The 22070-nt window shown below is 38.4% G+C and overlaps 5 protein-coding genes across 10 annotated transcripts in view; 4 read left to right on the top strand and 1 right to left on the bottom strand.

Moving 5' to 3' along the window:
• Nucleotides 1-871: 871 nt before the first annotated feature.
• On the bottom strand, nt 872-5200 carry LOC102789705 (eukaryotic translation initiation factor 4E type 3-like). Of its 2 annotated transcripts, none has more exons than XM_035909187.2 (7): nt 4644-5199; nt 3704-3776; nt 3309-3403; nt 3164-3224; nt 3012-3078; nt 2690-2845; nt 872-2598 (listed from the first exon to the last, which is right to left on the bottom strand). In XM_035909187.2, the coding sequence occupies exons 1-7, from the start codon at nt 4808-4810 to the stop codon at nt 2552-2554; spliced, it is 666 nt and encodes a 221-aa protein (XP_035765080.1). In that variant the 5' UTR covers nt 4811-5199; the 3' UTR covers nt 872-2551. The 2 variants fall into 2 exon arrangements, with proteins under 2 accessions (XP_035765080.1, XP_087689674.1); XM_087833548.1 differs by having other exon boundaries at nt 2557-2617; nt 4644-5200.
• LOC102789401 (serine/threonine-protein phosphatase 4 regulatory subunit 2-like) lies at nt 5180-10515 on the top strand. Its single transcript, XM_006794226.2, has 9 exons — nt 5180-5326; nt 5981-6062; nt 6247-6417; nt 7483-7576; nt 7698-7735; nt 7917-7991; nt 8157-8303; nt 8545-8831; nt 9290-10515. Exons 1-9 carry the CDS (start codon nt 5293-5295, stop codon nt 9577-9579), a joined length of 1218 nt encoding a protein of 405 aa, XP_006794289.1. The 5' UTR covers nt 5180-5292; the 3' UTR covers nt 9580-10515.
• Nucleotides 10516-12255: 1740 nt separating this feature from the next.
• On the top strand, nt 12256-14204 carry guca1b (guanylate cyclase activator 1B). Its single transcript, XM_006794229.2, has 4 exons — nt 12256-12723; nt 13142-13291; nt 13417-13531; nt 13766-14204. Exons 1-4 carry the CDS (start codon nt 12520-12522, stop codon nt 13888-13890), a joined length of 594 nt encoding a protein of 197 aa, XP_006794292.1. The 5' UTR covers nt 12256-12519; the 3' UTR covers nt 13891-14204.
• Nucleotides 14205-14429: 225 nt separating this feature from the next.
• On the top strand, nt 14430-17035 carry oard1 (O-acyl-ADP-ribose deacylase 1). Its single transcript, XM_006794230.3, has 6 exons — nt 14430-14537; nt 14672-14780; nt 14890-15055; nt 16335-16393; nt 16511-16623; nt 16761-17035. Exons 1-6 carry the CDS (start codon nt 14473-14475, stop codon nt 16906-16908), a joined length of 660 nt encoding a protein of 219 aa, XP_006794293.2. The 5' UTR covers nt 14430-14472; the 3' UTR covers nt 16909-17035.
• A 280-nt stretch (nt 17036-17315) lies between these two features.
• LOC102790759 (synaptotagmin-2-like) overlaps nt 17316-22070 on the top strand; it is a 65261-nt gene continuing 60506 nt past the window's right edge. The window contains exons 1-2 of one of the 5 annotated variants that reach the window (XM_006794233.3): nt 17316-17334; nt 18627-18691. The gene's annotated coding sequence lies outside the window, so the exon portion shown is untranslated. Of the gene's footprint in view, nt 17335-18333; nt 18526-18626; nt 18692-22070 lie in introns of those variants that run through there. The other 4 variants (XM_006794232.3, XM_006794235.3, XM_006794231.3 and 1 more) reach the window with 4 other exon arrangements.

The raw sequence follows: 22070 nt of genomic DNA, 5'->3' as shown, positions 1-22070 counted from the left end.
GTATGCACTCATTTGATAAAGTTTGCATAGGTGGCTTCAAGTTTCAATCAACAGAAACAACTTCTACTGTATCAGAATTTAAAGGATATTTAAAAAAAATAAATGAATACCGTTTTAAACTGGATTAGTAATAATCATATTATTTTCGTAGTATATGTGACAGGATGTGTTAATTTATGTAGTTTTTAACCATTAGCATGCGCTGAGGTTACTCAGTCTAGTGCAAAAGGGCGCTATTTCCACTTTTTCTGTTGAAGGTAGGTTCGCCATATATTATTTTAGTACGTTCTAAACGTTGATTAATACAAAATTCTGGCTCAGTACTTTTGGCAGGGCTGTTAATATGGACCTTACGGGTGATAAAACTCCGCAAGGCTTAATGATAATCACAACAAAAACGACACAATCTTCAGCAAAGACAACTAGAGTTAAGAGATGAAAATGGACCTTTCTATTTGCATACCCGTGCTTCTATGTGACCGCAAGAGGGAGATATTTTACCTGTGGATGGCATGAAATCGAATCCATAAGTACATTTGATTTTTGTTTCTTAGGAAACCGACAGCCACGTTACAAAATAAAAAAAATAAAAAAACGAAGTAGTTTATCATTTTTCCCCCATTCGCTGTACCATAGGGTGTAGGATTACTCTGCATATATTACAGTACCTTAAATGCTCAGGCAGTGATCTTTGGCAAGAAGAAGAAGGGAAGACACATCTAAAACATGACCTTTTCTGGGACTCCTGTCAACAGTGTTTTTCTATTATGATAACACCTAAAATTTCAGTATATTCTTTCATATTCAGTTTAATTAAATTATAGCAGAAAAGTATTAATAAAAAGAAAGAAAAAACATGAAAGTTTGAACATTTTTATGAACATAACATTTTTATTTCTTTTAAACATCATACAAATCATACAAACAGAAGACTTTAACAATGTAAACTGCTGATGAACACAAGGCACCATCCAAGATCAACAATCAGTTACAAGGTCTGAGATCTGCAATGACTAGTCAGCTGTACATGTGCAAGGAAACGCTATTGTTATTCTCTTATCCTACAGTATGTGCTCTTAACGTTACTATAAAAATGGAACATTACGGGTTAAAGAAAGCAATTTTGGCAAGTGCTATATTCATCTAGCAGAGTTCTGAAGCTGAGCCACATTACAAATACGTCAACACTTGATTGATAAATAACAGCAGCAGTCTTTCTGTTGGTGTCAATGGTAATTTTGTGGAAATCAAGTCAATTGTATGAGTATTGCAGTATCAGTTAAAAAAAAAAAAAAAAAAGCTCTGTTGAAAAGACGCCTTTGGTGAGACATATTAACATGAATTTTGACAATGCTTAAACAGAGGCAATGAATTTTCGAGAAACTGAAACCACCTTAGTTCAACAGAAATAAATTATCACTAATGAACTTTTTTTCCTGCAGTTTTGGCATTGCTGCTACAATAACGTCTCTTCTTAAAAATATTTAAATTGGCTCCAAACAGCAACAGCTTCTTTGTGCCCTCGTGATAGATTTCTGTGTGTTGTGTATTTATTGGTCATATTTCCTGGGGGCAGTTTTATGTACTTCAGACTTAAGAGAATACATAAAAACATTGCACTTGATTAGAAAAGGTGACACAAAACCAAATTGTATTTGGTCTCAGTTACCACAACTCCATATGCTGTTAACTCCAGAGGGATTATCAGACGTCTTATATACACAGTACAAAGTGCTTGATATGGAGCAGAGGCTTAAATAAAAATGACAACCACAACACGGCAAATTTCCTACAGAATAGAAATTATTGCATATATTTCTCAGCATCTACTCAAGGTGTCTTGTGCACCAAGGTCACTTTATTGTAACACTAACATATTCCTTTCCCCATTCCTCTTATTCTACACAAGAAAATTTTAAAAAAAAGTGCAATTTATGTTCAAATAGTCGCCTTACAGAATACTAATTATTCATCTTGTCCTGAACAGACAACAGTATTTTCTTACTGTAATTTACAAAAAGATAAAATTGTTGGCTAGAAAAGCTGTGTAATGTGTTGTTAATATAAAGGTTTGCTTGTGATACTTTCTTTGCTAAAATTTGCCCCAAAATTAGATGTAGTTCAAAGACCTAGCTTTTTATGTTCTTGGTAAACTACACAAAGTAAGCTAGAATAAATCTACATGAGTTACTGTTTTGGTTACAATTCTGTAAAATTGTGCAGTAATAAAAGAAAAGAAAAAAAAAAACCTAAACATACAAATACTGCTGTAGACATATTTAAACTAAAATGGCTTTTACTTTAGACTAAAACAATGATATTTTTTTATCATGTATGACAATAATACTTAAAAGATGTGAAATTTCCTTGACTTTGAGGCTTTATACGTGAACTACATTGAGGTAATTAAGATGATACATGAAGCAAATCGAATGCTCCAAAATTTTCCCCAGTATTATCACAAACCCCCCCCCCCCCCAAAAAAGAAAATTAAAACACGTTCATGAGCAAAACAAAACAAACACACACAAAAAAAGGTTCTTGAGAATTGCTAATGTCTTGATCTACCTCCTTCGAAAGCATGGTGCTCCTCGTGGGCTGAAATATAACAGAAGATCTTATCACATCTCATAATTTCAGTCATTAAAAATGATGATACCGCACCCAAAGAAAAGAAGAAAATACTCACGTTTATAAAACACCGCTTTAAAAGGTACTTGTGGAAGGAGCTCGTTGATCCTTCCTATGATGTTTGACTCGTTAACACAAGAAGCATTTCCATTCCAGACCTGAACGACATCTTCTCTGTCTCTTATACTAACGCTGACTCCAACTACTTCATCCTCTGTAAAAAATAAAAAATAATTATTAAGCATTTCTGACTCATAGTGTTTGCAAGCTATAATAGCAATGGTGTTTTACAGACTATAATAATAATAATAACAATAATAATAATAATAATAATTTAAAAAATATATAATCACAATCAAGAACATTTAAAAAAAATTTACCTGCAGCACAATAATCACTGAACTGCTCTCCAATAATAGCCAAAAGCAACTCCTTCCACACAGCAGACTATAAATGAGAAGACAGCTTTATTTAATGATCATGAAAGTAGATAGTGTACAAAATAAACACTTAAATGTGTTGTATAACTTACAGTGCATTCTTTGGGTACTTTCATTTTCCACACACCACCTTTGGCATTGCTTTCTTCTTCCCTGTATGCAAACAAGGAAGTGCCGTTACAAATTATAAAAATGACATCATGTGAAAACAAATGTTGTTCTTGAGGTTCAGCTCACCAGAGTGGTTTTCGTTCTCCTCTCATCAGATGATAGCTCCATCTCAGTGGCAAGCTGGAGACCCCAGGTATGTTGTTGTAAACTCTCCAAAAGTTCTACTCCAGAGCAAAGGTGAACAGAGGAAATGGGTCATTTTATTGAACCATTTACCAACACACAGAGTACAGACATTTGGCCTTGATGATATTTTGCAGTGGCCAAAAATAACTTCCTCATTACTCTTACCTACACACACCCAGTGATAAACTGGCATTCCTATTACAAGACGCTTAGTCAAGAGCTGAGAGTACTTCGAATAAAATTATGAATTGCGTTTAAATACAAAGACATCAATCACAAACATTTTAAACACCAACCACCAACAAATGTACAACCACTTTGTGTATTCATCGTACCTGGACAGTCTCCACAGTGTAGATTTTCTTCAAGTTTGACTCACACTCAGCTGCTGTTGTTCCTGGTAGAGATCTATTACGAAAAAAAGAAAATCAGATTCTACCATCTTTTCTTTCTTAAATTCAAGCTTGTAAATATCTCAGATCAACTAAATAAACCGTTTTTCTGAGCTATATTAATCACATGTGTCCGAATCATGTCCTCTGAGCAGACAGGATGGGGTAGAGTGGTTTTTTTTTTGTTTGTTTTTTTTTTGGGGGGGGGGGGGGGGGGGATCAGATGACAAAAACGCCAGTAAACAGTAAACAACACTGACCCCGTTTGAACACTGCACCCTCTGATTTGTACACACAGTGGACGATGGGCTTGTGTAACTCAGTGTTGCTTATGTTCGGCTCTGATTACTTAGTGTCAAACTAGAAACTTTATTGAGAAGTAAAAGTAAATTTTACTTAAACAGAAGTAGTGACTCACTAAACAATAACAATCACATGAGCAGCAACAGAATAACACCTGTGCTAATAAGAACGTACAGTGACCTTATCTGAAATCACGCAGAGTTATTAATATTCAGCCAGCCAGTCATAATTACACCCTTTGCTTATTTTAAGATCCTTCCAAGAAGAGGAATTGTTTATGTAGGTCAGACAGGAAACAGTTGGCAGATAAGCTGCATCACCATGACCAAGAATTTTGTATGTGCATCTCCTGCAATGTTCTTTTCTGATTAAATAAAGAAAAAACAACAACAATCCGAGTTTTGCTGTTAAGATCAATTGTTATATTATCTAAGCTGCGATGCCTGACTTACACTAGAGGCCTGATAAATTCATTTCCCCTCTTTGTTCTCCATAAGAGGTCAACAACAAAGAGTTAACCCAGACAACTACAGCAACTGCTAAGACAAGCGGGAGTAGGTGAAATTAAACAGTTTCTTACCTGTCGAGCCAGAATGTCCACGGAGAATGTAAAGGCAGGGTGTCATTTCCATTGTTATTGTTATTAGAAATCCCTCCCAAATTTCTGTCACTGATATGAATGTTGTGCTCCAGCAGACTCGGGCTGGATGATGAGCTCAGTTGTAATGCAGCTACTGGAACTGCCATCGTTACCACTGAAAACCAAGTGACCACGTATTAAAAACTAGCAGATGTCTTGCTTTCACTGTTGCCGTCGTCCGCGGTGTAAATATATAGGCTCCTTAGGTAAAACTAACCACGATCAGCTGCTGACTCATTGGTCGCTTCACCGGTTTGCGCCGTCACAACACAAAACGATGACGCCCCGCTGACTGCCTGCGGCATCTACAGCACGCCAGAGCGATCGAGAAGTTTCCGTCACGTAATCCTGCACATCCAGTAAATGAAAATATTAATACCCCTGCGGCGAGAATAACAAGTATTTTAATTTTAGCAACTTATTTCTTTGCGGGGGTAGAGCTCTGCTTTGTTGATCTTCGCGTCTTCCGCAAATGCGAATACGTAATTGCTGACATGCGCAGTCGTCACTGCCACCAGCTTTGTTGGGTTGCTACCTGCTAACGTGATACTAACCTGCAAGTATTTCTTGCCTGTGACTGGCCACAGCAATGGACATCGACGCATTGTTGGAAGCGTTTCAAGGCAATGTTTGCAGTTGTTAAATGAGCTATTATTAGCTTAATTATTTCCTTTATGTTTGGTTTAATGCCCTGAGCAAAATGTCTCATGTTTGCTAACTACGTTATCTCGTAACTTAGCTTATCAACAACAACTGGCGTTTAGAAGAAGCATCTAGCGTCTCTGAATTTAGTCTCTGCATGATTTCACCATTTTAATGCTGTCTTCTGCATGCAAAAATTTCGTCTTCACACACTTTACACCTTTTTATTTCCCCACGGACGCTTAGCGATTATGTAAACAGCTAGCTTGATAACGTCACAACATGCTGCTAACAATACAATGCTAGCTAACTAACTTGTGGGAACTTTCCATATAGTTAACTGAGAACGGTTTGGGGATTTTATGAAGTTGCACTTAACATTTGGTCTTCTTTAATAAATGTATTTTCTCTTGATGCAGCAGTAAATATTTTAATTGATGTCACTGTAATTTGGAGAAGCCTGAAACCAAACATTATCTTCTCAGGTTATTTTAAAAGTATTCAACTTTTATATTTAGTTCAGTGCAGCCGCATGCATTTGTTTCATTATCTTGGGGATCAGCGTTGTTTCCTAGCTTGTTTTAAAGTTATTAAAGTTAAACTTTCTTTTTGTTCCTTAATGTTGGCTTTTGCAGATTTTGAGAAGAAAGGGAAGAAAGACACCTGTCCCCCATTGGAGCAATTTTTGTGTCATATTGCCAAGACGGGGCAACCGATGTGAGTACCATGGGTACATGTCAAGAACGATGGCTACACCCATTAAATTTTACACAACTGCACTTAACAATTTTACACAACTTTTTTTTTTTGCCAAACAGAAATACTGACATCAGTTTTCCTGCAAATAAAATCAGCAGTGCCCTAACAGATTTGTTTAAAGCAAACTTGCATTGTCTTACAGGATCCCATGGTCACAGTTCAAAACATACTTCATGTTTAAATTGGAAAAAGTCATGGATGATTTTCATGCTGCAACACCAGAACAGAGAGGACCACATAATCCCAATGTAGAGTTTGTCCCATTTGAAGAAATGAAGAAGAGGATCTTAAAAATAGTGGATGGATACAATGGGTGAGTTGAGATTATAATGAGCAATGGTAAACAAATCCTTAGTCACAACTTCAGTAGTGACTGAGTTTTAACCAATAGTTTTTATTATTGGTATTCTTATATGCTGTCTGTTAAATCAAAACATAACCACAAAAACGTTTGAGCATGCATTTTATATAAAAAATGTACGAGGTTTACTCATATTTTATTCTGCCCACTGTGTGCTGCACTGTGTCTAACAGGGTGGGCAATATACCCTCATACATTATATCACAATATATTAAGAAAATCTGCAATAATAATATTTCTGATAGGTGAAAAAATACTGAATTGCTAATTGAATCTTGCAGGCAGTGTGACTGCAGTGTGAATCTACTGAAACAAGATGCCAACAGCAGGCTTATAGTGCAATAGCAGTGACACAGCAGAGTGTTTTCCCCTGGAAATTTTAATTAAAAGAATAAAAGAAGTGTTTAACAATACCCAAGGTATCTTAACATTATAACTCTTTGGGAGGTTGCACAATATTGTGACATAAAAAATTAACAATGTTTTCTACCTGGGATGTGATCTTACTATCATATAGAGTACAACTAGCGAGCGCTCCAGCAATGCTCGATGGAGTCATTTGTTTACTTTTGGGCCTCACATCACCAACTGCTAGCGTCTCCTGCTTAGTAGCCTGGGTGTATTCAACAGTGTCTTTGGTGAAGCAGATCTATTGATTCTGCCTTCAGTGAGAATAGTTTTTGTGCATATTTTGCAAAGTAACGTATTTAGTTGGAAGTAGCCTTTTTAGGTCCTAAAATCATTACCTTGCTCTCAAATATCTGTATTTGAGCAATTGGTGTGTGCACTGGGAACACTTTTAACACTTTAAAACAAACTATATGAAGTGTTATGTTAATAAGCAATCTCATTAAATTATTTCCATCATAGCTTGTGATCATTTATGACTGTGGCTGACCAGATAATTGCAGATTATTCTTTTTTCTCTCTCTTTTTTTGCTCCATGTATTAAACTCTTACTTGCTTATACTCATCATCATCTGTTCCCTGATCCTAAATATTTCTCTAACTTTACAGAATCCCATTCACCATTCAGCGTCTGTGTGAACTCCTTATGGACCCTAGGCGAAACTACACAGGAACAGACAAGTTTCTCAGGGGTTTGGAGAAGGTGAGCAATAAACCATATTATCTTAGTATTTGAACAAAAAGATAAACAATATTAGCATATCAGAATGTAAATGTAAATTTCATGGCTTGAAAAAAAAGCTTATATTTTTTCTCCTTTTCAGAATGTAATGGTGGTGAGCTGTATCTACCCGACATCAGAGTGAGTACATTGGCTGTTAAGATTCTGTTTCTTTTGCTCTTCTGTGTGCTGTATTTTTCTCAAGCTGCTTCTGTTGACAGTAATGGTCCCCTGAGATTTTATGCATTATTATTGAGTCACACTTACGGCAGCCATTTAACAGACAGTTGGGGTTTTTTTGTGCCTTTCTACCTCTTTAAAGGAAAAATGGGGCATCCAGTATAAACAGAATGAATGGGGTGATGTTTCCTGGCAACTCTTCTCTGTATACAGACAGGTGGGTGCAAAATGTCAGTGACTGATTTATACAAATTTGAAATTGCTTCATAAACTGCTAGCAAGTGGGAAAATTTTAAAGCCAAATTACATAAGGACAACCACAGTATAGTAAAGACAAAGCTATCTTGCCTGTCAGAAATAATAGTTTGTTCTTTTGGAGTAGAAATGTGAATGGGCCAGGCACACCAAAACCACTTAACAGACCAAAGCTGTCATTGCCAACATCACTTTCCACCAACGGGCTCCCTGATTGTCCAGTCAGCAAAGAACCAGAGCCAGCCACAGAGGAGGTGGAGGAGCATTGCGTAAGGTAAATTGTTTGATCTGGTAATATGTCCAATCAAGAGTGTGTTATACTCTTGACACACTACTACACTACACTAATTCCTGCTTTTTAGTTTTTTGTTAGTTTATTTATATCTCCTCTCTTGACCTCTTGTTTATAATTAGGTTTTGTCAAGATCCTGCCTTAAGAAAAAAACAAAGAGCAACTCATCGGCTGGCATTTCAGTATATAATCTGTTTAACAGATTTTCCTGTGTTTGTTTCAGTGAAACCTCACTATCAGAAGGTGAGATGACGCCAAATAGTGGGATAAAGAATAAACACCCAGAAGAAGAGGATTCTGATGGTGATAAGCAAGAGGTGAAGAGACTGAAATTTGATGAAACGGAGGAGAATGAAACAACAAATGAAAAAAATGAGTCGTCTTGCCATCAAGGGCCAGAGAGCTCGCCAGAGAGCTCGCCAGAGACACCAGAGTCTTCAAAACACTCCTGTGGTCAAGAATACAAAAGTGGAACATCTTGTGACACACCTAGTGTATCGGACAATCATGGTATGTGTTCATGATCTTATTTAGGCTATTTTATAACTTCTGACACTACAGTAATTGATAGTGTCTTCATAATAGTTGCATTCTTATAAGTCCAAATACACAGGAGCTTATACGTGTTGCAAAAAAGACAACATAGATCTTTTTAGTACAGATCTCTTGGCAGATGTTATTTTTCTGTAGTAGAACATCAATGCAAACTGACTAAAACCTAGTTAGCCTAAAGTTAAAGCAAGATTTCTGTACCTTTCAAACAGGCAAATGTTCTGAATAGTTTTGTGAAAATCTCTCACCTTATACCTTCTTAGCTTCTGATAAAAGTGCATTGATGTGTCTTTCCATATTAAAGTATTATTGCACTAGTCTTTAAATTGACATATTCAGCTGGATAGCCTACAAGTTAGTTGCCGCAGAATGTCACTTAAAACATCATGTTAAAATACCTTCTACTTTGCTTCCAGAGCCAAAAAGCACACAATCAGGACCCTCTGAGGTGGAAGAAGACTCATCTGAGGATACGGCTGACCACAGTCTGAAGAGCGATAGCACTGTCGACGAATCTGAGCAGCCTGTTCCATCAGAGGAAAGTTTTGAGCTGGACAGTGGGGAAGGAAACAGCAGCGATGGAGATGACTTAAGCAGTGACAAGCAGATCCCCTCTTCCAGTAATTCACCAGACTTGTCAACAGAGGGCGTTACTGGCATTTCAAACAGTGCAGAGACTGCGATAGAGCCTGGGGAACTTGACTAACTTCGAGGCCTGTCTGCCATCTGACTTTTTTTTTTTCTTTTTTACACTGTATGATACCACACCAAGGGTATATCTGTAGCACTGTGGACCTGTAAGGACCAAGAGTGATGTGAACCTCTAGATTCCTCACAGAAGGATCTTTTTGTCCTAATCAGTTTCAATTCTCAAGGCCACACATCACCTGGTCTTTAAACTGGAAGGCATGGATGTAAAAGAAGATTATGGAGACTGCCTTTTTCACTGTTGACTAAAAGTTTTTCTAATCTTTTTTCCTTGATTTTTATATCTGAACGTAATAATTTAACCCTAATAACTAATGTAACTGATGTACTCTGAATTCATTCATTCGGCATGTATTTCCATAAAGATATGTTTGATAGAGTTTGTTTTAGCCTAAGCACAGTTGTTTTGACTATCTCACTAATGAATGTGTCTCTTAAGGTGAACGAGGACACCTGCCATATAGAATGTGAAGCAATGCTTCACATATTTCCGTTTGCTTTTTCTATGAAGCACATACCGTAAATATATTTCTTATTAACATTATCTTGCACTTGTCAGCTTTGACCCCTTGAAGGATGTGGAAAATGTTATAGTTTTGGTTTTCATTCTATGAAGCCAGTATAAAACGGTATTGTAGTAACCAGTTTGGTTAGATAGAATATTGCTTTTGCTTAAGGGTAGCCATTTCTGCATCAAGCCCTGTAAACAGAATACAAGGTACTTTTACACTTTATGTATGTCATACCTTAGTTTACAGTCGTCACTTTTGATAATTAGGAATTTTTACAGTATCTATCAGTATGTAAATCAGTTTTTGTAGACTTGTAATAAATGTCCACTGCCTTCGTAAAACTGATCATCGCTGGAAACTGAAGGCTTGCGCTTGTATCATAGTATTCATGGAAAGCAATAAATGCTGAAATTTGAAGTGTACTTTGCCCAGCTGGTGTTAAGGGAGTTGCTTATCCGGGTTAATGTTAACACAACAATTGTGTTCTGGGAATTATTGTTTAGCTGCACTCAAAATGTTATGAGAATAGAAACATTTCCTGACATTATAAAATTTTAGCCCAGAGAAAAATATGAAATTTTATGTACAGTTGTTGCCTGTATCACCTATCTGTTGATATCTAGCATTTTAGTCACACTTGTGAAATCGTTCCACTCAGACTTTCCGCTTTCAGCGATATATACATCAATGTTAGCATAGTTTATTTATATGCTGGTGGTACACCATAACCTTAGCCAAAACATGAGTTTGATAGCATGCCTAGTGTTTTTCAACAGCCACATTATTAGGTGCAAATGTTTAATGTAAATGGCATTGAGGCATTTGGACTTGGTCACGAAGACTTGTTAAAGTTCAAAGCAAGTCTCAGAATAGGAAGAAAGGGTGATTTGACTGACTTTTGTTGCTAAACGGGCTGGTCTGAAACTGCTGATCTACTGGGATCTTCCCCTGCAGTCTTATAGTTTATAGAGAAAGGTATAAAAAAGAGAAAATAACCAGCTTGCAGCAGTTCTCTGTGACATTATTTTACTAAGCTAAAACTCTAGAAGTAACAATGTCATATATATATATATATATATATATATATATATATATTACAGAAAACTGCCAGGCATGGGTGTAGAAACGGGTGATCAGCACAGGTAAAAGCCTTTGTACGATGACTGGATGAGGGGGAATATCTCTTGTGTAAGACAGGAGGTGTGAATCATTTTAATCGTGCAAGGATATCATCCAGTGACTCCTCAATGGCCTTGAAACCTCTAAGCTAAGATTATCACTATTCCTGTTGTCAGCGCATATTTTAGCCAGGAAGGAAGTGGGCCAAGCCATGTTTTCACCTATAAACAAAAGATAAGATCCTGCTAATGCTGGTGTTCTATTGAAAAAGTATAGCTGTTTCCAAGTCTGCTTTCTACTAAAAAAAACCCCCAAAAACAAAACAACAAAAGCCTGCTTGATGTTTGACCCTTTTCCAAAATAGAATTTCTATTTTGAGATATGAGGTGGATTTAAATGCACATCACTAGTGACAACAATTTTATTATAGGCTTCAGTAAGACTAGAGTGGGCATTCATAGAGTAATCAGGGTACCAGTTAATTACCTGGCACCTGAAGGTCAGGGTTTCCAGGGATAACTAAAGGACTGAGCTGAGTGAATTATCAGACGGGTCAGGAGCTTTCTATTTTGGAATAGATTACCTATTAGTCCACAGGTAATACTTTATTTTAATGTGCTTGACCTTTTGTTTGATCATTCTATCAATTCATTTGATTTTCCCCTCAATTATATAACCTCAAAAACTAAAATTTGAATTCCAGCTCTGCTTTGTAAAGCCTTAAATCACTCGATTCAAAACTTTTATACACTATACAGACTTTAGGCCTTAGCTTACCTTTGGCATTTTATGCCTTAATGTAAATTTAAATCATCTAATTAAATAATAATACATTTTAATTTGTGAAAATTGAATGAAATCAGAGATCCTTGGAACCCTTTTATGTCATTTCCCCCCACAACCATTACACACAGTAATGTTTTTCTTCTAGTTTAGTATAGATACAAGCAGCAGCACAATCTTCTCATAATCTGGCTGTGGACTAATTGAATTTGACAAGTGTTCATTTCTAATCCTTTATCATGTGATCCATAGCAGTCTGTGTCTCATCCTCACTTTCAGTAGGGATTTGCCACAATTGAGAGCCGAATAACAATTCAGCTTCTATGGACTTTCATGCCATATTGGTCAATTTGGTTTTTGCTGATTTGCACAAACTTAGCCACAGCCACTGGCTCTGTAACTGAGCACTTTTTTCATTTTGTAATGTAGGTGGAAGCTTAAAAAATGTAACCAGGTCAAACCAGGTTTGTGTAATGTAAGAGATAATATTTGTGATTTTCAGCAAGAATAAAAATATTACCAACATGGGTCAACGCCTGAGTGAAGAGAGTGACCAAGACAAGGAAATCGATGTGGCGGAGCTGCAGGAATGGTACAAAAAATTTGTTGTGGAATGCCCAAGCGGAACGCTGTTCATGCACGAGTTCAAGAGTTTTTTTGGCGTTACTCATAACAAGGAAGCTGCAGATTACATTGAAAACATGTTTCGAGCATTTGACAAAAACGGAGTAAGTACAAGCTTCAGTTCTGTCTCATTTTAACATTGTTACCAAACTACACAGCAGGACAAGATATTAATACACATTTGTTGATTCGGAAGGTTGCTTGTGCTGTTTCAGCTGATGCCCATTATCATTTTATCATTTGAAGGGCAGAAAACTCATTTGCAGCAATTTTGAGGGCTAACTTAATTTGTACAAGTGAGGAAAAATGTCATAAACGTTCATGTATCAATTTCACTGAGAATACTTTTTGGGTTTTCAGGGTATGCACAGCAAGCAAACTGGATGTTTCAGCTTAGCTCTAGGAATAATGGATAATTTTCCCTATTCTCTGACAGGTTAAAGTCCACACTGAAGTAAACATTTAGGTTCTTAGTCACATCCTTGTATTCCTTCACAACATTTGAACCTTGTGTGCACACAGGACAACACCATTGATTTCTTGGAGTATGTGGCAGCTTTGAACTTAGTCCTTCGGGGAAAACTGGAGCATAAACTTAAATGGACATTCAAAATGTATGACAAAGATGGAAGCGGGTGCATCGACAAAACAGAGCTTCTAGAAATTGTGGAGGTAATATTTACTATTTTAAAGTCTCCATGTGTTCTGCATAGTTGATATTATGCAGCTGAATTGACTGACTAATGAACTTTAGTCAGTGAAGGAGTCACTGTAACATCTTTTTCTGTAACTCTCAGTCCATTTATCGGCTGAAGAAAGCCTGCCATGGAGAGCTGGATGAAGAATGTAATCTGCTGACCCCAGACCAAGTGGTTGACCGGATATTTGAGCTGGTTGATGAAAATGGGGATGGTGAGTGTTTGCAATGGTTTCTGACGGCTTAAAATGTTCCATGGATGATTTAAAACGTCTGTGTCGGGCAGCTGTGGCATTGTGAAGCACTAATTGTAAAATTGTAAGCGTATTCGTTATTGCTTGTTTATATTAAAAGGATAGGTGGGTGCAAGCTTTGCAATGGTCATCTATCAGGAATGAAGAAATATATACTAAGAATAACTCAAAGAATAACTGTCCTGCGTCACTTAGGGGAGCTCTCACTGGATGAGTTCATCGATGGAGCACGGAGGGACAAGTGGGTGATGAAGATGCTGCAGATGGATGTGAACCCCGGAGACTGGCTCAATGAGCGACGCCGTAGTGCGGACTTCTAGGGGGAAGCACAGACCGTCAGTCTGTCATGCACAATCCTGATGTGTAACTATTCATATTGTGATTTTGTGTATATTGCAGTTTATATGTATATAAAATAAAACACTGATACTGTCTGACTGCTAATGTGCTATATGCTGTTGTATCATATTTAGATACATGTCCACATCAGTGCTGAGATTTTCACAAGCTTTCATTTATTGCTGTGTATGATGATGTAGGTTTTGGTTTGTGTGCCCTTGCTTTATTTTCTTATATGTAATAATATACGCAAAAAAAGAGTTATCCAATAAACATATTAATAAATCACAATAAATGTGAAATGTGAATTTCTTAAAACATAAAACACCAAATAAATTTAGGAGACCACAGGAAGTAGCCAACTTTTATTGATAGGCGTTGAATAAAAGACTTCTAAACACAAACATTAGTGTATAGTGTTAAAAATGGGTTTCTATTAAAGTATGCTTTGCAATTATTCTAATGAAAAGGTTAAATTATTCGTTTTGCATATTTATCTGACAAACCTTCACATTCCGAAGGCGTGATCGTCCACAAGGTCTCGCTATTTCTCGCGAGATGATATGTTACGTAGCAGCTTTTCATACACTTCCAAACCAACTAACCTTCAGAGAACGGTGTTATATACGTAAGTTAAACAGCTTTCTGCAGGTAGCAGTTTTTAAGTCATACGAGCGACATACTAGCGTGCAGCGTACTGTGCAAACTAGCAAACAGGTCTTCCAGCAGAAATTGAATGTCGATACTTCCGTGTGTTTGTAGTGTGTGTTCAAGATACTTAACAGCAAATCAAGTCGCCTTGCAAGTGCTTTACCCTCGCTTGTCAATGTCGTCCGAACCTCATATGTCGGCCAGCACCCACACAACTAAGGTAAACTTCAGTTTCTGGGGTTTCTCCGTTAAGACACCAGTGTTTACTGTATTTGTTATTCCGTCGTTATGCTTCACGACATTGTCTAATGCTGCCCCCTCCTGGTTAGCCTGCAGAACACAAGTGGAGGCTGAGTTATGTCACCGGGGACCTGTTCTCCTGCCCTACGCGTGAAGCTCTGGCCCACTGCATCAGCGAGGACATCCGTATGGGGGCAGGCATAGCTGTGGAATTCAGAAAGAGGTTTCAAGGGGTGACTGAGTTAAAAGAGCAAAGTAAGTCAACGCTTTTATTAAAGATTCATCAGAGATGAAGATGTCTTGTGATCATTTTACCAGCATGGAGACAGTTTTTTTTTAAAAGGTTAAAAGCCTTTAACCTCTTCCTCACTCGCTTTCCTTTTGTAACAGGAGTTTTTTCTACACTGTCTGAGAGTATCACATTGTATCAATTTTGTATGACTCTGTGTACACATTAACTCATATTCTTCCACAGACATTCACTCTTACAGAAAGTCAAGGTAGTATCGTATGACAAATGTGTAAATGTGACTTTGTATTTGTATCCTGCTGGGCGTGCCACTTACCAGCGTCATAATGGATGACTGACAGGTGCTCGCTCTCTTGTATAACCTCCTAAAACTGAGCAAACACCCATCTGCACTTGACCGGATGAATTCTTTTCATAAACTGTCTCCTCACAAGTTACAAACTGCACTAACATGCTGACTTGTTTGGAAACGTTCTCTTATGTTTCAAAAATAACTTGCTGAACTTTGTTTCTGAGAACATTTGAAGTGAGGAATAGGTTGAATAATTTTGCCTTAACATGTGAAAGTTTTGGGGAGTTTTCAGAGGCGACGTTGGACCTGATGCCTCTAATTTTGCATAAAGAAGCTTAGACCTCAACTTTATTCGCATGAATAGCAGCCAACTTGGTGCAGGGTCTCTCTAAACACAACACGAAGATACTCGAATGCTTTGCAAGGCACTGACAGATCATGTGGACGCTTCAGTCTGGAAGCTTTATTTTTGGTTGTAAAAGGATATTAACAACAGATTCAAACAGTGTCTCTGAATAGAAAGATAGCAGTACAGTCATACAATCACGGATGAGCTGTGATGGTGTAACACTGACTTGAAACGAACACGTGTTGCTCTTTTGTTTTTATTTTTCCATATTAATTGTTAAAAATGGCACGTCAGATTCAAAAGGCCAAGAGTTCCCTCAACAGTTTTTCTCTAAAATGTTTGTGTCAAACAAGACCTAGTATTACATCAAATGTCTTGGCAGAGTAGAGGGAGGATGTGTTTGAACAGGATAGTGCCCAGACACTTTGTGCCACAGCAATGACACATGAGTTTTTGCTTTTGGATTTGTTTGGTTCTCAGGCTAGTAAACGTTTTTGATAAACTTTCTAACTTTTTGTGTGTGTGTGTTTTTCGGTGTGTTAGTGAGGGTCTAGGGATTTATGAATCATTTTTTTTATCAAGCCTTGTTCTAATGTGGATATTATATTTCTTTCTGTCTTTCTATTCTTTATAATCCAAACAGAAAAAGTGACAGGACAGTGTGCCGTACTGAAAAGTGATGGACGCTTTGTCTACTATCTGGTACACATGTTGATTAAAATTCACTAGATGTGCACTTTAAGACAAATCGAGAGATTTTATTCAAAAGCTGTTGTGGTTAGTGCAATGAAATGTTGTTTTTCTATTACTTTATTGTAGATCACAAAGAAAAAGGCAAGTCAGAAACCCACCTATGACAGCCTGAGACAGAGCCTGGAGGACATGAGGTCACATTGCCTGAAGAACCAAGTATCAAGAATATCGATGCCTCGGTTTGTATAATTTCTTTTCTCTTTTGTGACCCTTAATTGAGAGAAATAATAATAAACAAATTCATTTTAAAATCCACTAATTGTGGCATTTATTAAGTTGCTGTGGTGGTTAAATTCTTGATCTATTTCTCTGACAGTATCGGCTGTGGCCTGGATCGACTCAAGTGGACAAACGTGTCAGAGATACTGGATCAGGTCTTCAAACACACAGACATCTCCATCACAGTTTACAGTCTTCCTCGGAAAGAAGAGACCACAGTGATGAAGGAAAACAGACGCAGATGATTCATGGAAATGTTGATTATTGAAATACTGATGTATATGAAGCCAAGGGGATTTTTTGTCAAAGTTGGAAACATGTTATTTTCTCTGTTAAATAAAATAAAGCTTTCTTTTTATAAAAGAACCCACATAAGCTCATATCCAACTAGTAGTGGTATTATTATAGAACCTTTTTGTAATGACTGTTGGGACTACTTCCAAAATATTTTAATCTATGTTCATCGCTAAATTAAGATGAACCCGGATGAACTCAGTTTAATATCTCATATGGTGTGTTTTATACCACGGGATTGAGTATAAAGCATCAGTTATCTCTTTATCTCCCCCTTCTTTCATTAAGCATTTACATTGTTGGTTGAGCAAACAGTGCCTTTCTCTGTGGTCATCATACAACTGGAGTGCTCATCATGGCCACTGCAAATGCTCAAGGTATTGTATGCTTCTTTATTGATCTGCTGGGGTATTGTGCTTTAATGCAGCCGAGGAACAATGGACCAGATGTGAGTGAAAGAGAGCAGGGAATTTGACACCACAAAGTCAATCCTGCACATCCATTTTCTCCAGTATGGGAAAGCCTTTTAACGCATGATGAAATTCAAGTGGAAAGGGGAGAGGTAATGACATACATTTTTCATTCAAGATATTTTATTGCAATCTCTAAAGGGGGCTTCATCTAACTGTGCGATGATATTCACTTCAGGTGCTGGTAATTAACGCGAACGTCAGTAGTGGCGAGACTGCTTGAACAGTGTGCTGCCTGCTAGCCTCCCATTCTCCTTTGGGGCACTTTCAATAATTCATGAAGAAAAGGCATTAACCGCTGTGCACACTGCGGATGGCTGCCCATTTCCTCCCATATATCCAGGCTGGCTGGGAGACTTTGGTATCACTGCAACCAGCCTCCTCTCTCTTCCTCCTCCTCCTCCCTTCCCATCCCCCTTCCTGCCTGGGAATTAGACTCCACACTGCAGCACAGCCACCTAGCTGTGCTGCAGTGAGCACAGGGAAATCTCCCTTCATCTGACCTGCTGTCACAGTCAACGTGCTGCCGGTGTTGGACGGTGCAGTGAAATCTGTTCTCACCCCACCTTATAGCCCCCTTGTCTCTTTGTTCCCATGCAACGTCTGCTTGTCCCACTGCAGTACACTGGCTCGCCTCCGCTGCTCTCCCTCATTCCCATTCCCCCCCACACACACGCACAAACACTGAAAAACTCTTCCCATCCTCGTCCCTTTTTTTCTTTGCTTAATGCGTATGAAATTGCAGAGCTCAGCATTCTTTTCCACAGCCACTTAGGGAAAAAAAGGAAAGAAAAAAAAGAGAGATGAGCTGGGCGGGAGGGCTTCTGGTGCACCACATAACTGGCTCCCTTCCAATTAAAGAGGAGAGCTTATGTTATTGAAGAGCAGCTTAGCCAATCAGGAAGCAGTGCAGGCAAAGACAGCAGGAAAAAAGCAGCAGAGCGGCTGAGCAAGAGAAAGAAAAAAAACTGCAGTGTGTGAGTGTGTGTAGTTTTTATCCCTCCCCTGAGCAGATCTTTATCAATTTGGGTACTCCAGTCTTGGGGTGCATTTGAATGGGAGTCTGTGTGTGTGTGTGTCAGAGTTTACAGAGTAAAGGTGTGTCTACACTGCTATGTTAGACTCCTGACTTATTCATTCTGAAATTGGAAATAAGAGAAAGTAAGAAGAGATTGATTATTTCTCTCTCTATCTCAAAGTGTCTGGAAATCTGCAGAGAAGGGGGAAGAACTCTGTGTCCAGGAGAGAGCAACCTGCACAAAAGGTAAGCAGCTGCATTCTCCTTCTGCAAGCATGCCTGATTATTTCACTTCTGAAGTTGTGTTCTGTGTTCACTGTTAGTGAGTGTACTTATTCTTTCCCTTGTTTTAGTTCTTCACACACAGTTCCCTTTTAAATGCATACATGGATCTCTGTTTGTTTCCATTTCTTTTTTGCATAATATTTGATGAAAACGGAGAAGGAGAGAGAAAGAGGGAGGGGGAAGGTTAGTGTGGGACTCCCTGATGCTCCTAGGCAAGTTTCTGTGCACACGGTTCTCTAGTGCTGCAGTATCCCATTACATCCCTGTGCAGAGCTGCCTCAGCATCCAGACAGTGCCAGGATGAAGCAACCCAAACCAGCTACCAGCTTCCCAAATTTGCTCTCACAGTTTTACCTCGTTTTCACCTATCCTGGTTTGGGATAAGTGAAGTTTTGCTACTTATATTGTGAATATTTACTCTATGATAAGGTTAGTGTGGTAAAAAGACTACGTCAGCCCATTATAATTTTATCCTGCACGCTCTCGTTGTGTACCCTGAGTGTCAGTGGGGTTGCTTAGATAACAGTTTGAATTGGCTCTGATAGTGTTTGAGACCGGCGATTAGTTTTTGTTTGGTTTATCCGGTGCTCTGGGACTTCCTCCAGTCTAAGCCTGCAGCAAAAGTAGGCTCTCTGATTGGCTGAACTGACTAAAGTGTACTAAAGAAACACAAAAAGATAGAAATAATATTATGAATTATTATTATTGTTAAAAATGAGCTCAAACAACAAAGGATAGTAAGTTGACGTATAGTTAAAAGGGTTATTCATAATTATATGATTTTATACTAATGATTTCATTCTTTTATTTAAGAGAAATTGCAGTAATTTAGTATATCCTCCTTTCTGTTCTGTATATCTGACCTTGATCATTTCTGAATGAAGATGTGATGTTGTCCAGCAGTGGGCACTATGTGTTTTCTCTGCTGGAAATGTCTGTGAACACTGGCCTGCTGCAGAGCAGGGAAAAATAATAGATGGACTTAACGTGTTGTGTATGAGGATGCTGAAAATACTGGATGAGCATTTTTTTGTGTTTTCATATTAGTTAAAAGTGAAGCTCGTACCTTGTACTCTGATAGTAGCTATAAGCATGAGACATCCACCTAAACCTGATCATAATGTAGATTTGTGTTTCAAGTTTTCAAGACTTTCTTATATACAGGGGTACAAAGAGGGTTGGGAAGAAAATGTAATCTGTTTCAGCACCATGGACAGTGCACATAGCAGGGACCTTTTGCAAGTAAAGTTTGAAGCAAACCAATGTTTAGTGAAGGCTAATGGGCATTCCTAATTATGTGTGGTTAGCTGATGTAATACCCTGCCTGGTTACATTTTCTAAATTGTTATATGACGTTTGCAATGGCTGTTCGGCTTTGCTTCTTCATTATTCATACACCTCTCTTCTTCTAGAACACAGTTTACCTTAAGAAGAGCTGTGTTTTTGTGAAGGAACTGAAACGTGGCTTCTTCACAGTTTCATTTTGAAAAGAAAATACACACACAAAAAGGAAAAAGAATGTTTTCGCCAGCCTTGTCTACCCGTATTATTGCTGTATGCTCTAGGTGGGAGTGTCAGCACTGAGATTTTGTTCAGCCTTCCTTTCATCAATCCGACTGCAGCAGCAAGATATTTCAAGCTTGACAAATGGGTTTTACATGGACTTATTGAGTGATCACCCAAAAATCCAAATGACAATGTTATTAAAAGAGAAACAACACATCGTTCCAGTTAACAGTGGCTAGCAATTAATTATGTTTTCTACAAATCGCTTGCAAAAAAAATGAAAATTACATGCAATGACTTTTCTTCATACGGCTCTGACACCTGCTGTGACACAGAGCTTTGTTTTATGAAGCGACCACAAAAGTGTCTCTGCAGGATGCTGCTGCCAGACTGTAAAACTCATTCAGGAAGTGATGATCAGAAACCTCTGCTCTTTAATGGGAAATAGATATGAAACCCCTCACCATTCCAAGAAGTAGACAGCATCTTGAAGATAAATGCAGAGTGTGGGAGATGGAGGAGGGTTAAGCTTTTGCTGTTAGATGGAATGTGGATGGAATGAGTCACGCCAAAAACATTTGCGGTCATGTTCTTGTACTTATTTGTGTAAGCGCTTTGAAAGAGGTTTCTTGTTTCATAATCAAATTGCCTGCAAGGTTTATCTCGATAACTTTGTAAACACTGCATGTAAGTCATTAGCGTAACTGTTTCTAACAGTTGTGAAGTTTCTGGGGGAAGGGACCAGCTGCTGGGCTTGTCATTGCTCATCCTCCAAGCGTGACATCCTCTGTCCCATGCTGTGCGGCATGGGCGTTTAGTGTGCCCCTGTAAATGATGGTGGAGGCAACATAGCGGAGCAACAACGGCTGTCACTGTACATTTAGTAACAATCTCAAAACTGCCCATCTCAGGATAAGAAGAGGTGCTGTAAAAACTCACCAGGCTATTTTGTTTAGATTGTTCTGATGCAAATAGAGGATGCTGCAGATGTTTTAGCCAAGCAGTCTCTCTCGGGGATGCTATAATGACACCTTGATAAACACAGCAAGTGGTGCCAATGACATTGCGTGTATGTGTACTTGTACTGCTAATATAGAGATGTAATTTATAGATATTCTACTCCATTTGGAGAAAAAATGGAAGTCTGGAATAATGGGGTTAGAAGCAGGCTAAGATAACTCTCCAGGTAAAGGTTATTTGATGTATATATGTATTAGTCTTATAGATGTGCATGTCTATGTGCATGTGAGAAACAGAGGGTAGGGTACTTTAAAAGAACAATATAAGAGACAGCAAGGCAAATATCGATTGCAGTCAACCATAAGAGTGTTGAGAGAAGCAGGAAGGAAAAGCACATAACGAATCTGAAGAGAAGAGATGAGGGAAGACAAATGATACAACCATTGGCCAGAGAGGGGTAGAGAGATAGAGTAAGAGATTGAGAGATTGTCAGAGGCAGAGCAAGAATGGAAGAGAGTGGGTGTGCATAGCAGAGCTACGAGCACTGCAGTACATTGCAGTGCCCAGCCCCCGCTGTGTTCTCTGTTCACCATCCGGTTCCATGCACTGAAAAGACCCCTGCAGCAGCAGCAGAGCGGCACAGCATAGAGGGCTGCCTGCTGGAGAACGGCAACCTGAGAAAATGCTGTTCACTCTTCGGTGTTCATTCTTGACGTCTGGTGACGCACGGATTTTTAAAGAGCGATGGAAACATGGTGAACGTGACAAAACAGCCGACCTGCTCCTGCTAGCGCATTGCCTTGTAGACAGAGGGAGTAGTCAATTCACAGTCAGTCCCTGGATTATGTAAGCATATAGCACATTCACTTGGCTG

Source organism: Neolamprologus brichardi, chromosome 20 (assembly GCF_056152115.1).
Source record: "Neolamprologus brichardi isolate AB-2024 chromosome 20, ASM5615211v1, whole genome shotgun sequence".
Classification (NCBI taxonomy): Eukaryota; Metazoa; Chordata; class Actinopteri; order Cichliformes; family Cichlidae; genus Neolamprologus; species Neolamprologus brichardi.
This window is presented reverse-complemented; position numbering and strand designations above follow the sequence as displayed.